Genomic DNA, 18,518 nt, shown 5'->3' with positions numbered 1-18,518 from the left:
AAGAAAATGCATATCAATCTCCTAGAATTGATGGCCATCTTTCTAGCCCTAAAAGATTTTGCGAAACACTTACGCAACAAAGCTGTGCTGATCCGGATGGACAACATGACAGCTATGTATTACATTCAGAAACAGGGAGGAACACACTCACCACAGCTGTCACACCTAGCTCAAGCAATGTGGAAATGGGCCATTCAGAGGAACATCTTTCTCATGGCAGAACACCTCCCAGGCAAGGACAACCAAGTGGCAGACCTCTTAAGCAGGCACAGCCAACAGATGCACGAATGGGAAATTCACCCCAAAGTGCTCCAACCATTCTTCCGGAAGTGGGGACACCCGGAAATAGATGCGTTTGCCACAAGTGAAAACGCAAAATGCCAGTACGTTACCGCCAGGTTCCCACATCCGCAGTCGCAAGGCAATGCGATATGGATGAACTGGTCAGGCAAATTTGCGTACGCTTTTCCCCCTGCTCCACTAATACCGCTGGTGGCACGCAAAATGCGCCAACATTCGCTGACGCTAATCCTAGTTGCTCCCACGTGGGCGACACAACCATGGTACACGACGTTCCTAGAACTGTCAGTGGTGCCTCATCAAAGGCTACGACTAACACCCAGTCTTCTAACGCAGAACCATGGTGAAATCTAACACCCAGATCTCCAACAGCTGAACCGAGCGATCTGGCTCCTGAAATCCTAGAATTTGGATACCTCAACTTGCCCCCAGACTGCATGAATATTATCAAAGAGGCAAAGAAACCCACTACCAGAGCATGCTATGCAGCAAAGTGGAAACGTTTCGTCATTTAATGTAATAACAATGACATTAACCCGCTTGATGCTTCCACTCAAAATCATTTGCTTCCTATTGCACCTCCAACGGTGCAATTTAGCTTTTTCGTCCATCAGAATACACCTAGCTGCGTTAGCAGCTTATTTGCAAAACAGACAACACCTTTCACTATTCAGGGTGCCAGCAATTAAAGCATTTATGGAAGGACTTAAACGCGTAGTTCCTCCAAGACACCCACCATCACCAGTCTGGAATCTAAACATTATTTTAACCAGACTAATGGGACCACCTTTTGAACCACTACACTCATGCGAAATACAATTTCTTACTTGGAAGGTGGCTTTCCTCATTGCCATTACTTCGCTTCGAAGAGTTAGTGAGCTACAAGCCCTAACTATTCAAGAGCCATTCATTCAGGTACATGCAAATAGGGTAGTTCTTAGAACAAACCCTAAGTTCATGCCAAAAGTGGTATCCCATTTCCATTTAAATCAAACTATTGAACTGCCAGTGTTCTTTCATAACCCACAAACAGTAGCTGAAAGGGCCTTGCATACCCTTGATGTCAAAAGAGCTCTGCTATATTACATAGACAGAACTAAAACATTTCACAAGACAAAACAATTGTTTGTTGCCTTCTCACCTCAACACAAGGGTAACCCTATTTCAAAATCAGGCATGGATAGTTAAGTGCATACAAATATTTTATATAAAGGCAAAACACACCTTAACAGTCCCCCCTAGAGCGCATTCCACACGTAAGCTAGGGGCATCCATGGCTTTCCTAGGAAATATTCCTTTACACGAAATTTGCAGAGCAGCCACATGGTCAACCGCACATACATTTACAAAACACTATTGTGTAGATGTACATTCAAAACAGCAAGCTGCTGTAGGACAGGCTGTTCTCAAAACTCTTTTCCAGACTGCTGCAGCTAACACAGGTAGCCACCGCTAAGGGAGATACTGCTATACATTCTATGCACGGATATGAATTCAGCAGCCCACATGCCTCGAACGGAATATGCTACTTACCAGTATGCATCCGTTCTTGGCATGTAGGGCTGCTGATATTCATATCGCCCACCCGCCTCCCCGGTGCCTGTCGCAGCTGCAGCATTTACTCTTTGCATGGACATCTCTTACTGTACTATACTCCATCTCTACCACAATGGCGAAAAACAATCTGGGGATGGAGAGGATGCCCATGCGCACTGTAGTCCAAGGGAGGAGCCACCTATCTCGTGATACTTCGAAGACTCTTCTAGGACAACAATGTGCAATCATCTGGATCCAATACTAGGCGGCGATCTATGCACAGATATGAATATCAGCAGCCCTACATGCCGAGAACAGATGCATACTAGTAGGTAGCATATTCCTTACCTTGCCCACCTTCTTTCCGCCTCCGCATCCCTCAAAAGAGGAAGAAAGGCTCCACCGTTTGGACCCAAAACGTGCGCTCTTACTATCTGGAGCGCACACGCCAGTTCCGGGTGGATGACCAACTCTTTGTTGGTTACGTGGGCGCTAAGAAGGGAAAAGCGGTGCACAAGCGGACCAACTCTCGGTGGATCATCTTGTGTATCCAGGCATGCTACTCCTTGGCTAAGAAGGAGCCCCGGGTTGGATTACGGGCTCATTCCACTCTGGCCACGGCGACTACCTCTGCCCTGGGCCGAGGAGTGCCCTTGCAGGACATTTGCCAGACAGCTACGTGGGCCTCGCTGCACACGTTCGCACAACACTACTGCCTGGACAGCCAAGTCCGGAGGGATGGCTTCTTTGGCCGTTCCGTCCTCCAGGACTTTCTGGTGTGATTATTGGTTCGCAGACCCACCACCGGGGTTGGTATTGCTGGGGTATCTATTCTAAGGTAAGGAATCTATCACTAACGTTCAGATACACAAGTTACTACTTGTATAACGATATATCTGTAAGAGACATTAGTTAGTGATAGATTCTTTACCGACACACCAATCCTCCCCGTTCTGCGAGCTGATATCTAGGGTTAAGGTCACCCCCTTTCAGGGCCCTAGTTTCATGGCACCAGTGTTGGTTCTATCATGGCTCTGCGTATCTGACGCGGAAAAGCTGTGTATCAGAACTGACGTCAGCGCGCATGAGCGGCGTCTAAGTACTCAGACGTCATTTCGGCGCCGACGACGGACGCGGAGCCGCGGGCGACGTCTGCCGGCGTGCAGGGGTATTGCTGTGCAAAATTTTCCAGATCCAGTCTCACCGCTGTTCAATGGTAAAGAAAATGCGCCATTGGAGTTAAATATCCCTGAGAAGGAATGGTTGGACCATTTCCAAAAAATTTATGGCAGCAACATTGATCTAGGACCTCCTAATTTAACCCCGATCGACATTCAAGCCCCCCTTCTAAGTTTCACTATTAAAGAGGTACAGAGTGCTATCGAGGGCATGTCATCACAGAAGGCCCCTGGGCCAGATGGCGTACCCGCAGATATGTACAAAACAAACTCAGCAATGTGGTCAGTTGTACTTACTAATGTTTTTAATGTAGTTGGTATAGATAAGATAAGACCTCCAACTACCTGGTCACAGGCTGTTATCATCCCCATTTTTAAGAAGGGTCAAAGGGGGGACCCTAGATGCTACAGGCCAATATCTCTGCTAGATTCCTCATTTAAAATCTTGGGCAAAATAATACTAGAGAGAATCTCAGCTTGGACCACTGATAAAAACATCCTGTGTGAGGCCCAGTATGGGTTTAGATCTGCTAGAGGTACAGAAGACCAATGCCTTAATTTGCACCTTATACTGAGCAAATACACTGTAGCTTCAGGGGGGAAGATGTATTTTGCCTTCATGGACTTGTCCACAGCTTTTGACCTAGTCAATAGGTCAAAGCTGTGGACAATACTCCTTGAAAAGGGACTGGATCGTGCTCTTGTGGATTTTTTGGCACGACTCCACAGTGATTTAAGGGCAACTATCCGTATGACCCAAGAGGGGAACTGTACCTCTTTTTTTAAATCGGGAAGGGGAGTGCGCCAAGGGTGCATTTTGGCACCTATGCTCTTCTCCCTTTATATTAACTCCCTTGGAGAGTCCCTAAAAACTGCCTCTGCAGATGTGCCCTGCATGGGTGGTTCCGTGACGCCGGTACTTTTATATGCCGACGACACAGTACTGATGTCAAGGACCCCGAAGGGCCTTCAACATTTACTTAATACTTTTGGGGCTTTTATGCAAGACTTGGATTTGGTGATTAATGTAGGAAAGTCGCATGTCATGGCTGTGGGTAATTCTAAAAGCAATATTAGAACCCTGACCTGCAACGATGCTGTACTTACTAAGGTTAAAACCTTTACATACTTAGGAGTGGTGTTCGACGAGAAAGGGACATGGGCACCACAAATCCAGAATAAGACCGCAGCTGTAAAACGATCATCTGCTGCTATACTGGGGTTCGCCAAACGTCTTGGCGGCAAACCACCAGAGGCTATATTATCCATATACAAAGCCAAAACCATGGCAATAGCCAGATATGGAGCCTCTATTTGGGGATATAAGAACACAACCCATATCCAAAGGGCAGAGAATATTTTTTTGCGATCTGTTCTGGGCTTACCAAAATCCACACCTGCTAACTCAGTACATATGGAACTAGGGGTAGGTTATATTGAAGATATGTTGTCTTTTGCACCACTAAGGGCTTGGATTAAAATTTGGCTTAATCCCAATTTAACATTAAATCACACGATTATTAAAGACTGTATGGGGCGGGATCGTGTGGCAGAGATTGAGTGGCTTTCATATATCAAGAAAATCGCACAATACCTGGGCCGCCCTAATTTATATACTAACCCTGAAGGCCTACAAAAAGATGACATTAATTGGGCGAAACTGGAATATATAAAGAAAAGAGAAGCCGAAAGAGAAACATGCGAAATCATGAAGCCAACCGTGAGGTCACATTTTTTGACAATAACAACCGTAGCCATTGAACCGTACTTGGCGGTAGTAAACAAACCTTTCCATCGGTGGCTTCTCACTAAATTTCGCTTCAATCAGTCTCACCTCTTGTTGGGTGAATATAATAAATGGTGTAAACCCCATGAGAACGCCCCCTGTAAGTGTGACGATTTCTCGGACCAGGATTCTATCCACTTTTTCTTTTTTTGTCCTTTTTTTAGAATTGCAAGAGAGAAATATATTAAGCCAATATTAAAAGAACTAAAGTTTACCCAAGTCAAACCGGCCTTTCTGTTTTTACAGTTAATGGAAACACCTCTAATTATGTATGGGGTAGCAAATTTCCTCACAATGTCCATTAGGTCTCGTCGAAATATACCTCAGACACTGATTAATTGACCTAGCCTTTGTTAAGAATTGTACACCCAGTCGGGGTATCACTGTTAAATGATTGTATTATAGGTTTGTAAATATTACTGTAAATAGACCATTGAACAATCCCATACCACAAACAGTAAAAATGAAATGAAATTTTGTAGGAAAATATAGACAGTGCAAGTATGACAAAGTATTTTAAAAAGTTTTTAAAAAACTTTTGTAAATATGAAATTTGTAAATATGGAATTTGAATTTGTACATAATGAGTCTTGTTTTTTAAATACTCCAATGATCAACTATGAATGTATAGCATACTTTTATGATTTTAATTTAATCGAATAAAGTGTTTTTGACTCTGACTCTCAGTCTGACGCCTGGGGATATTCTAAGGTAAGGAATCTATCACTAACTAATGTCTCTTACAGATATATCGTTACACAAGTAGTAACTTGTGCGTTAGTGTCAATGCACTGCAACACGGACTTCTTGATGCTATCAGTAGTTATTACTTGATTCTAGATGCCTCGAAGGCGAGTGTTAGGACTCCTGGCCACTTCGTAGTGCGTATCTGCTTCACCAAAATATATCTGATATCGAAGAAATTGTTGCATTTTCACCACAGCATAAAGGCAATCCCATTTCAAAAACTGATAGTGCACGTTGGATAGTTAAGTGCTTACAAATATGCTACAATAAAGCCAAACGCACATTAACTATTCCCCCTAGAGGGCATTCCACATGAAAACTAGGGGCTTCTATGGCATTCTTAGGAAATATACCCTTAAATGACTTCTGTAAGGCTGCAACTTGGTGTACACCTCACACATTCACAAAACACTACCGTGTAGATGTACATGCAAACCAACAAGCTAGTGTGGGCCAGGCTGTCTTAAGAACACTTTTTTCGCTTCAATCAGTCTCACCTCTTGTTGGGTGAATATAATAAATGGTGTAAACCCCATGAGAACGCCCCCTGTAAGTGTGACGATTTCTCGGACCAGGATTCTATCCACTTTTTCTTTTTTTGTCCTTTTTTTAGAATTGCAAGAGAGAAATATATTAAGCCAATATTAAAAGAACTAAAGTTTACCCAAGTCAAACCGGCCTTTCTGTTTTTACAGTTAATGGAAACACCTCTAATTATGTATGGGGTAGCAAATTTCCTCACAATGTCCATTAGGTCTCGTCGAAATATACCTCAGACACTGATTAATTGACCTAGCCTTTGTTAAGAATTGTACACCCAGTCGGGGTATCACTGTTAAATGATTGTATTATAGGTTTGTAAATATTACTGTAAATAGACCATTGAACAATCCCATACCACAAACAGTAAAAATGAAATGAAATTTTGTAGGAAAATATAGACAGTGCAAGTATGACAAAGTATTTTAAAAAGTTTTTAAAAAACTTTTGTAAATATGAAATTTGTAAATATGGAATTTGAATTTGTACATAATGAGTCTTGTTTTTTAAATACTCCAATGATCAACTATGAATGTATAGCATACTTTTATGATTTTAATTTAATCGAATAAAGTGTTTTTGACTCTGACTCTCAGTCTGACGCCTGGGGATATTCTAAGGTAAGGAATCTATCACTAACTAATGTCTCTTACAGATATATCGTTACACAAGTAGTAACTTGTGCGTTAGTGTCAATGCACTGCAACACGGACTTCTTGATGCTATCAGTAGTTATTACTTGATTCTAGATGCCTCGAAGGCGAGTGTTAGGACTCCTGGCCACTTCGTAGTGCGTATCTGCTTCACCAAAATATATCTGATATCGAAGAAATTGTTGCATTTTCACCACAGCATAAAGGCAATCCCATTTCAAAAACTGATAGTGCACGTTGGATAGTTAAGTGCTTACAAATATGCTACAATAAAGCCAAACGCACATTAACTATTCCCCCTAGAGGGCATTCCACATGAAAACTAGGGGCTTCTATGGCATTCTTAGGAAATATACCCTTAAATGACTTCTGTAAGGCTGCAACTTGGTGTACACCTCACACATTCACAAAACACTACCGTGTAGATGTACATGCAAACCAACAAGCTAGTGTGGGCCAGGCTGTCTTAAGAACACTTTTTCAAACTACTGCAGCAGATACAGGTCAGCCACCGCTGGGAAGATAACTGCTATATAGTCTATGCTAACGCATATGATCTACAGCTCATATGCCTCGAATGGAAAATGCTACTAACCCAGTATGCATCTGTTCTGGACATGTAGAGCTGTAGATTCATATGCACCCACCTGCCTCCCCGGGTACCTTTTATCTGCTACATTATCTTACTTTGATGCAACACACATGAACATCTCTTTCTATTCTTACTAACTCCATCATCACCCTTTATGGCGGATGGAGTTGATGCCCATGCGCTCTATTACCGTAAGGACTACCTCGTGACTACAAAGACTTCTTCGAAGAAAAACAAAGTGCAAACTTCTAAGCCCAACACCAGATGGCGATCTATGCTAATGCATATGAATCTACAGCTCTACATGCCAAGAACAGATGCATATTGGGTAAGTAGCATTTTCCTTACTGGGCAAAGATGTTTTTAGAAGCTGAAACATACTGAAATGTCCCATATGAAAATCATTGGTGACATTTAATGACTCCTGTTATGTTAGATTGAAGTGCATTTAGGGACTCAAAAAATGCAATAAATCCATTCTTGAGCACAGTAATGAATTGCATGTGACTGTCATAAAATTGAAGCTCTCTAAACAGGTTCTCTTTAGAGATCTTCTCAACTTGTTTTTTTTCTTCAGTGGAACGTTAGTGTGATGAATGTTGTAATATATGGGATAGACTTTGTAACATTGTTACTAGGAAGCTCCTATCCATTGTATCAAATTGCTGAGCAAATGTTTATTTTTCGTTTGAGACAGGAGGGTAGATTCTTGTATTTAATATAGCATTGTCACTTGTTTTTAGGATTGGATTGAGTTTGAAGAAATTGCTGATTTGGAGGAGCGTGCTAAGAGCTTATTTTTTGAGAAGGTGCATGAGGAAGTTATACTGAAGACTCAAGAAGCTGTTAGAGAGAAAGAATTCCAAAGTGTCCCGGCAGGGAGATCTGCTGTGGTAGAGGTAAGTGGATACTTACCAAAAGATATCGAATTGCAAGTCTGTAGTAGGCTTATTTTTGGTGCCACTTTTAATTCAGTCTATTCTGTGTTGGTGACAAATGTTAAATCAATATGTTTTAACTTAGACGGTTTATTTGGACATGGCTTGAACTATTGCCGGTGTTTGGCAGAACTGTGATAATGAAAGCCTGTTTTCCTGGTGATTCTGGAGTTAGTAAAAATGGTTGAATAGTATTCATTCAGTAGCCCACAAGCCAGTGTTTTACTGCCTTGTTTTATTTGCAACTGAAAACTAGAAAGAGTTTGCCAATGAAAAATGTATGATAAATATTCCCTTTGGTGTCTCCATCTGCTTCATTCTATTAACACCTACCTACCCCCCCACCACCCCAACTTCCATCCAAGCTAACCTCTCAAACTCCAGCTGGTGTATAATTTTTCGTAATTAATGGGTTTTAAAGTAGAGTGCAGATCCAAGTACTGTGAGTGGCACAATTTACGCAGCGTTGAGCACCTTTGTATCAAGAATTTGACATATCGAGAAACTGATCTTAATGCGCTGATTGACAGGTTTGACTTGCTCTTTAAGATAAATGAAGCTCTCATGTATAGTTTTATGGGAAACAACACGTTAACTTGAACCAGGCTACTTTGGGGACTAGCAGAGTGTACTGTCATCCCATCTGGCATTAATAGCTGAATCTGTCTGTTCTGCGTGGTAAAGCGCTAACCTTTTTGTAGCTGGTGAACTAAAACTTGCTCAATACCTCTAATATGTAATCCACATCCTTGATGGGAGTGAAGAATCCAATTCATCACTCATTTGGCTAAAGTCATCTTTTATGGTTCGAACATTTGTATTACCAAATATTGTTACTCATCAGAATTCTTGTTACTATGAACAAACAATGTTGACCTTTTTTTCCTGAATTGGTATTTCTCTCACCCTCTGGATATATATATATATATATATATATATATATATATATATATATATATATATATATATATATATATATATATATATATATATATATACATGTATCTCAAAATACCCGCATTCTTCTGTAAAGCTCTACAACCCAACGATATTGAAGGAAATGACTGTTAACATTTGTCCTAATATGTAGTCACCTTATAGATAAGTCTGAACCAGAGAGATTGTGGATACCTTAATTAGTCTCCACTTAATCAGTCGTCTAGTGTCAATAGTTGCACCAAAATTCAAGACTGCTACTGTTATAAAGTAACCTTTGTCTCCTTCTGGAAGCAGAGCAGGAGTATTCAGCATTCAGTGATAATCCTGAACTAGATATTCAGTTGATTTAAGGCACCGTGATTATGAGCATACTGATTTAATCTGCCTCATTATCATCCTTACACTTTCCAAGTGCCTACACATTGTTTGGTCTTATTAGCATGTAATAGAACACCTGAGCTAATGATTTTCATATTTGCTGATATAGTTTTCAGTTATAGCATACCCTGCACCAATTACACTGTACAGAGATGTCCATCAACAGTTTATCCCTTGATCAAGATCACTCGTCACCCTGATTTCCCTTCTTCCTAAAAATTTGGAATTTAGGATTCTGCAAGGTTTGATCTCCATCCAACTAGCATTTCTCCATAGTAGCCAACTTTCCCCACCACCTCCTTAAAACCGGACACGGTGCCTGAGGTATCTACCTCCTGTTTAGATGAAACAAAGGGAAGGATGCATGGATACTTTTGCAGCGTCAATCTTTATGGATTAACTATGCTGTGCATTATTCTGCGGTCTAGTGGTTGGGTCCGGAATCGCAGTCTTTTCTTTCTTCTTTTTTTTTCCTTTCCCCCGCAGCCCAGGTGGGTGTCGACGTCCCACCTTCTGGTGTACTTCCTGTGATGTCGGCACGCTTCCTGCAGAAGCTCCCACCTTTGGGCGCAATCATCAGATTCTTTTTTCCGCCGTTAGGTCTGAATCATCACCGAGAGGTTCCAGAGTTTTGGGAGAAAAGAAGAAGGAAAAAGCTGAAATCTACCGAAAAAGTTTGGAGAATACATCCAGGAACAAGACCGCCGGGCCGACGAAGAAGGAGAACTTCGAATACTTCGACGTCCAACGGAGGATGCCCACACAGGGGGCCCCCTGAGCGCAGGAATGGACAAGACCCCGTTCAAATTCTGGCGCAATTGCCACCACAAGTACGCGCAGAAGGACCAGGACCCGGTTTGCAACCTCTGCCTGCCGACCACGAAAGCAAGGATTGCAACGCCTGCTCAGTCTTCACGCCGAAGACTCTCAGGCTTAGAGAGAGGCAGAGGATAGCCAACCACAGCATGCAAGGAAAAGGCCAACCTCCGTAGCTTCGGGACTTGGGCCTCTCCAGTGACGAAGAGGACAACCGCGCGTAGGGACCAGATGACTTCACGGTTGTAGAGACCGATAAGAAAACTACAAAAGAGCTAGGAGAGACGTTGACCCCTAAAGCCCCGACTGACTCTCGAAAGCCTGAGTCAGACTCGAAAAAGAGTCTAAGTCCACGAAAAGGAGCACTGGCGCCGTACATTTTGACAGCCGCAGCTGCATCCAGGGACAAACAGCCCAGCGGATACTTACAAAAGGACTCCCAGGTGGCGAAAACACACAAAAAAGCCTAGGTTGTCGAAGCACGCCCCCGAAAAGGAGCACTCGACGCCGAAGGAAAAGGACTTGAAGGCTTCTTCGAAGTCTACGTCGAAGAGATCGTCCGAAACGCTCGTCGCCGAACAGGCCGCCGAGATGGAAAGGAAAAAGAGAAGGCTCGAGGCCGAAATAGATAACATCCTGCAAAGGAATAGAGAATTCGACGAGCAGATAAAGAGGTTCACCATCCCGTCGAAGCCAGCGACGACGATAGTCTAAGTCGAGGACGAGGAGGAGTTCGATGCCGAAGAGCTGCCAAAAACTCCTGAGCCCAAGGAACACCAAGAGGAAGAGGGCCTATACTATTTCGAGGAAGGCGAAGAAGGCCAGCGCACGAGTTTGGACTCTGCATCCTCTGTGGCGCAGGACCTGGATTAGCAGGACCTCTGCCGAAAGCCCGGAAGAGGCCGTGGAGACGTACCTTTCGAGGCCTTCGCCACCAGATGACATTGGGATCTACAACATGGTCATCAGGAACGCGGCAACAGCTTATGGAGTGAAACTAGAGGAAGAAAAACCAAAAGCCTGTTTACTCGTAGAGACCCTGCTCCCCACTCAAGCCAGGAGTCAATTCCTCCCCATGCTACCAAGTGTCCTGGACCAGGGGATAGAGGCATTCAAAGAACCAGCAAGCTGCAGGTGTGTCACACCCAGGAACGAGAAAAAATACAAACACTCCTCTAAGGATCCTCCCTACATCCAGGGATCCATCACAGCTGACTCCATCATTGCAGCAACAGCCAGCGTTCCCACAAACTCAGGCCCAGAGTAAGAGGATAGACCTCACTGGAAGGAAGATAGAGAGGAATGCAGCACAACACAGGCTCTTTGCCAACTCTAATGCGGCTCATTGCCAACTCTAATGCCCTACTCAACATGCATACGTACCAGCATTGGGACGAGGTCGGACAACTGCTCAAACACCTCCCTGAGCAATACCAACAGAGGGCAACACACCTGGTGGAGGAAGGCAAGAATATAGCCAACTCGTGCCTAAAATCGGCCCTGGATGCGGCAGACACGTCCAGCAGACTCATGATGATCTGGGTCACAGAGAGAAGGCATGCCTGGCTGAGAATATCCGGCTTCAAGCCGGAAGTACAGAATAACATCCTGAACACCCCCTTCAATGGTGAAACCCTGTTCGACGCACCAGTGGATGAGAAACTCCCCAACTCAAAAAGGAAAATGAAACTTCAAGATCCATGGGGGCCTTGCAATTCAGAGGAATGAGGAGAGGCACACCGACAAGAAGGCCATATGGAAGAGGGGGAAACCAGCCGGGAACGTCACATCAGACATCCCAGCAGGGCGAATGGACAAGGGCAAACAAGAAGGGGGGCCAGCAACCCACTTCAAAGTGACTCCGCACCACCAACCGTGCCCACCCTCACGACACCTCTAGGGGAGGGGCACAACAAAGTCAGCAAAAAAGGGTCACACGGATAAAGGATCAATGAACAAGTAACACCAGTAGGAGGCAGACTAAAACACTTCTTCCAGGAATGGAAGAAAATAACAGACAAATGGATACTAAACATCATACAGTTCGGATAATGCATAGAACTGGAAAAGAAACCACCAAACAGGAAACCGAAAAGAAAAACGCACTCAGCAAAAGAACTAGCGCTACTCACAGAGCAAGCTCAAGAATTCCTCCACAAAGCAGCCATAGAAACAGTACCATTCAAAGAAAAAAACAAGGAAGTGTACTCTAACTACTTCCTTGTACCAAAGGTGGACGAAACACTAAGACCCATCCTGGACCTACGTTTCCTAAACCATTACATAAGAACACAAAAATTCAAGATGACATCTTTTCAAGAAGTCATTCCTCAGATAAGAGACGGAGACTTTATGTCCACCATAGTCCTAAAGGACGCCTACCTACACATTCCCATGAACAGACAGCACAAACATCTACTGAGATTTACCATCAATAAAGCACACTACCAGTTCACCGCCCTGGCCTTGGGACTAAAATCCGCACCAAGGGTCTTCACCAAGTGCCTTGCTGCCGTGGCAGCGCACCTAAGGAGGGAAGGGATTCATGTATACCCCTACCTCGACGACTGGCTCATAAAAGCAAGTTCCTACAAACAATGCAAGGAACATGCACAACGGGTCACAAAAACGTTAACGGAACTAGGATTCTCAATACACTGGGGGAAATCCTCAATGGAACCAGAGCAAGGGAAGATCTTCCTAGGCGCACAGATCAGCACCATACAGAGCAAAGTGTTCCCCAGCGACAAGAGAACACTTGCCCTGCTGAAGGAGACACGTCCGTACCAGAAGGGGCGAGCTCTGACAGTGAGGACAGCAAGCAAGATCATGGGGATGATGGCGTCCTGCAAACACCTAGTCCCCAATATACGGCTCCACATGAGACCATTCCAGGAATGGCTGCAACAACAATGGTCACAAGCTACAGGGAGTTGGGAAGATCTAGTGGTTGTAACGCACGCAGAGCAAGAGGAGATAGCGTGGTGGAACAAGGAGAACATAACAGAGGGGAAGCCTTTGACACCACGAAACCCAACAGTGACCATCACCACAGACGCATTCCAGAAGGGATGGGGAGCACACATGAACCAACTGAAAGTGGACTAAAAGATACAATCGGGCACATCAACTACCTGGAACTAAAGACAGTGTTCATCGCCCTGAAAGCCTACCAGAAACAACTGTACGGGCAAAGAGTGTTGATACAGACCTACAACATCACAACGATGTTCTACATCAACAAACGGAGGAACACAATCAGTCGCACTATCCAACCTAGCGCAGGACATATGGAGATGGGCCATCCCACTCAAAATAGACCTCCTAGCTATACACCTACCAGGGAAGGACAACATGGAGGCAGACTGGCTCAGCAGACAGACATTGGCATCCCACGAGTGGGAGCTCAATGCACAAGAAACACAAAGGCTATTCAAGAAGTGGGGGACTCCGACAATAGACCTATTTGCAGCACACCAGAATGCAAAATGCTGATACTTCGCATCCAGGCAACCAGGGGAACAATCACAAGGGAATGCCCTATGGATAAGCTGGTCGAAAACATTTGCCTACGCTTTTCCCCCGATACCACTGATGCACAGGGTACTCAGTAAATGCAGAACCAGCAACATGACGCTGATTCTGGTGGCACCACAGAGGGCCAGGCAGTCATGGTTCTCACAAATAGTGGAGATGGGCAGGGACCGCCTCACAAATTCGGGAAAAGAAAGGACTTGCACTCCATGCAAAACGGAGAGGTACTCCACCCAGAGCAAGAGAGCCTCTGCCTAGCGGCATGGCTCCTGGAGACAGTTTGCACATCTGAAACTGCCGGTGAGCAAACTGCAGGTGCTACGAGAGGCAAGAAGGCCTACCATATGGAGGTGCTATGTGGCAAAATGGAAAAGATTCACACAGTGGTGTATCAAGGAGAAACTGCACAAGAAAATGACATGGGAATCAACGGTGCTAAAATATTTAACGTGCCTACTCAAATCAAACCTACCGTCTACCTCGCTGAGGGTACACCTAGCAGCGATAGTAGTCTACACAAGAGGAGAGACAGGAAAGAGCTTTTTTACATCACAAGTAGTAAAAAAAACTCCTGGAAGGGGCAAAAAGAATAGCACCACCGAAAAGGATGCCACCACTGGCATGGAACCGTAACTTAGTCCTAACAGAGCTTATGATGGCACCTTTCGAACCCATTCATAAGGTATAACTACAAATGCTCACAATGAAGACAGCCTTTCTAGTGGCAATCCCCTCGCTACGCAGGGTAAGCGAACTGCAAGCGCTAACACTGCAGGAACCCTACATTCAAATACACAATGATAGGGAGGTAATGAGAACTGACCCACACTTTATGCCAAAGGTGGTGTCAAGGTTTCTCATGAACCAGACAATACAAATACCAAGCTTCTTTCAGAAACCATCCACAAGCGCAGAGAGGCCACTGCACACTCTGGACGCTAGAAGGGCAGTAATGCATTACATGGAAAGAACTAAAGAGCACAGGAAAACAAAACCGTTCTTTGTGTCCTTCGCAAGCAGTTTCCTGGGTAGACCAGTAACAAAGGGCACCATTGCACGATGGATCGCACAAACAATACAATTCTGCCACAAGCAGGCAGGTCAAGAACTAGCAGAGGGGGCACAAGTCCACTCTACCAGGAAAAAGGGAGCAACAATAGCCTTCCTGGCTAACACACCCATTCAAGACATATGCCTGGCGGCAACATGGGCTTCAGTGCACACGTTCACTAAGCACTACTGCGTGGATATACAGATGAACAAGGTAGCACAAGTAGGACAGAAAGTGCTTCAACATATATTCAACAACCAACGCTCATCTTCCACCCGGCCGCCACAACCGTAACGAACCGCTACAAAGTCTATGCACAGCATAGTGAATCCAGAAAGTCACGCTGCAAAACTAATATTTTCTTACCTGTCTGTGTAGTTTTGTACCTTGAAGATCTTTCTGGATTCACTAGCGAACCCACCCACCTCCGCCAGAAAGGTGAGGCAGGAAAAGGTGGAAATACAAGGAATACAATACAAATAGACACTTTAAGAGACAAAGTGAAAAATCGTTTACTTTAAGGAAGAACTTGAAAACATTGCCAAGGATTCACGAACAGAACACAAAAACAAGAAAAAAAGAATCCGAAGATGGGGCCCAAAGGTGGGAGCTTCCGCAGGAAGGGTGCCGACGTCACAGGAAGCACACCAGAAGGTGGGACGTCGACGCCCACCAGGGCTACGAAAAAAAAAGAAAAAGACTACGATTCCGGACCCAACCACTAGACCGCGGAATAATGCACAGCATAGTGAATCCAGAAAGATCTTCAAGCTGCAAAACTACACGACCGGTAAGAAAGTATTAGTTTTCCCTGGTACTAAACCTTGTCCTATTAGTTTTCTGTTTTTTCTTCTGTCTTCTCTTCCTGTAAAGGATGTGTTTTAGTTTTTCTTTAACTGGAAAAAAATATACTTGCATCATTTACATGCATTTCACTAAAAACTTCAACAAAGTGCACGTGGCCGTCCACACATAGCTTGTGTTTTGTGTCTGAGGAACCTGCATCCAGCAAGTTTGTGTTTTACGTGGTTCTACGCACCAGACCTGGTTACGTAGTCATTAACACCTGTCTGTACTGGTAAGAACTTCCTGCCAGTTTTGCCACACCTTGTAGTGAAAGAACATATTGGTCATTTGAAGGCAAAGGTGCTGGGCAAATGCAGAGAGACAGAAGCAATCTTACTCGGAGACCCATGAGATTTCAGCAAACACAGCTCACTTATCATCGAGGAGGAGGAGGAGGAGGCTAGCCTTCCAGTGTCCTGGCGGCCCAACTGACACACAGCCCAGAAACGTCCTCCAGTGCTTACAAGCAAGAGGACCATTCCTGGGCATCCATGGCATTGAAACTGCAGTGCTTTGATTGAATAAGAGTTCTAGGTGCATGATTATAACTCCAGTGCAACAAAGTCAAGGGACAAAACTCCGTGCCACTACATGACTCCACGCCGAGGCAGAGCACTGCTTCAACAGTGACTGGTGTTGAGCCAACAGCAAGGGACAAAGAGGCAGCCGCCCACTTGTACACTCCCACTAATAGGCTAAGGCTCAAAGCCCAGCAGGCCTCCAATAAAAGGTTTCAAACTGTGATTGTTGTAGACTCTCCCTCAACCAGAGACAGTTGAACACCCTCACTTGGAGCCAAAATCGACAAGAGTTCCTCCGAAACAGAACACTGAGTTGGCAATGAGAGCACGAATCCGAATCAGCTATCTTACGAAAGCTAGTGGAGGAGCTCGGTGTCAGGCAGAAGTGATATTTTGTTCACCCAGAGACTGGCAAAATCAGTGCCACACTGCCCCCGATTGTAGTTACTCGCCTCCCCCCTGCACCCCCCCCCTTATGATTCTGAAGAAGCGCAGGTTGACTTTTGAAGTATTTGCATTCCACGCATATGTAGGAAGCTGTGAGAGAGTGCCATCTTTGTTGCATGGTATGCCCCCACTTTTTCATGAATTGCTGATGTGCTTTGACTAAGTGTGCCCTGGGCTCCTGCCAGTCAGGTGCCCAGGGCCTGTGTTCCTTCCCTAAAAAAAGTGTATTGAAACAAAACCCAATTGGCATCTCTGGCCACATGTCAGTCCCTGATAAATGGTACCGTAGGTACCCAGGGCATTGTGACCAGAGAAGACCCCTAAGGGCTGCAGCACTTATTGTGCCTCCCTTAGGGGCCCTGTACCCTGACACAGACACTCCCTTTGCAGGCTGAGTGTCCTGGTGCAGAACTAAACAAAAGAGTCGGCATGGCAGACATCCCTGTGTGCCATAACCACAAACACACTCCCCTGGCATACATTAGTCACCCCTTTAGCTGGGTGCACTATGCCAGTGGTGTGGGCACAGGTGCATGGGCCATGTGCCCCTACAGTACCCAGGGCCATTCCTGGGTACTGTAAGTGCAGTGATGCCATTAAGAGTATATGGTGCTGGGAGCTTGTCATTACGATTTCCACAGCACCGTAATGGCTACTCTGAAGACTGATATCAAAGTTCTCAGCACATTAAACTCACACATGCCAGTGTGGAATTTAATGCCAAATGCACTACAAAGGGCAACTTGGAGTTGCCCCCTGAACCTAATCTACAATCCACGTCTTGTCTGAGAGGCTGCCTAGGCTGCCACACAGCAGACATGTTGCTGGACCCCTGGGTAGAGAGCCATCCGCTCTCCTGGGCCTGCAACAATGCACGTCCTGGGCGAGGTGCTAGGTCTCCTTCCCCAGGATGGGCAGGGTAAGCTTCAAAGTCCTGCCGACTTTGTGAGCTTCTCCAGGCCGCTTGATAACCGATGTATCGGAAAGAGACACGTTAGTGATAGATTCCTTACCATGGAATATCACCAGGCATCAGACTGGATCTGGAAAGTTTTTCTGCTTAGCAGTACCTCTGCGCGCCAGTAGGTGGTGTCCTGCGGCTCTGCGTCCATCACTGGTGTCGTAGGCGTCGAGGTGACTTCACGGAGAGTACTTAGGGGCCACCCATGCGCGCTGACGTCGGTTCTTTCTTTTTCTGCGCCGAAAGCGCAGATCCGGATTGAGCACGTACCTCAGTCATTTTTTGACTACTTTTTGAGATTTTTTGTCTCCTTCTCTTGTCTCCTGGTGCACGTAGGGATGCCCCGCTTTAAGTCTTGTGGGTCGTGCCGCTGTAATAGGTCGGTGGCGGACTCCCATGATGTCTGCCTCTACTGCCTGGAGACCAACCATGACTCCCGAGACTGTCAAGCCATGGCCCCGAAGGCCTTGCGGGAGCGGCGTCGGAAGCTGCTGAAGGCCTGGTACTCCTCTCGCTGCCGCTCCGGGTCTAGGGGCCATTCGCGAGACCGCTCGCAGTACCGGAACCGTCGCTCCTCTGGCTTTAAGTCTTCACCTTCAGATTCTGGTAAGCGACGCCATAAAAAGAAGCGTGTTCGCTCTCCGACGTCGCTCCTCGGAGGCAGACGAGGGGTGTGGCTCCTCCGGAGCCTGGGAGTCCCGCGGCCTACCCGCCATACCCGGGTCCGTCTGTGACTCCTGAACAGATGCAAGAGT

The 18,518-nt window shown here is 45.3% G+C and overlaps 1 protein-coding gene across 2 annotated transcripts in view; it reads left to right on the top strand.

Moving 5' to 3' along the window:
• The window catches only part of PCF11 (PCF11 cleavage and polyadenylation factor subunit), a 324,271-nt gene that overhangs the window by 167,660 nt on the left and 138,093 nt on the right, over nt 1-18,518 (top strand). For both annotated transcript variants that reach the window (XM_078658484.1, XM_078658483.1), the window contains exon 13: nt 8,076-8,231. In XM_078658484.1, coding sequence (XP_078514610.1) covers nt 8,076-8,231 — 156 coding nt within the window. The remainder of the gene's footprint in view (nt 1-8,075; nt 8,232-18,518) is intronic.

The sequence above is a fragment of the Lissotriton helveticus genome, chromosome 8, assembly GCF_964261635.1.
Source record: "Lissotriton helveticus chromosome 8, aLisHel1.1, whole genome shotgun sequence".
Classification (NCBI taxonomy): domain Eukaryota; kingdom Metazoa; phylum Chordata; class Amphibia; order Caudata; family Salamandridae; genus Lissotriton; species Lissotriton helveticus.
Note: the sequence above shows the minus strand (reverse complement) of the source record. Positions and strands in the feature narration are given on the sequence as shown.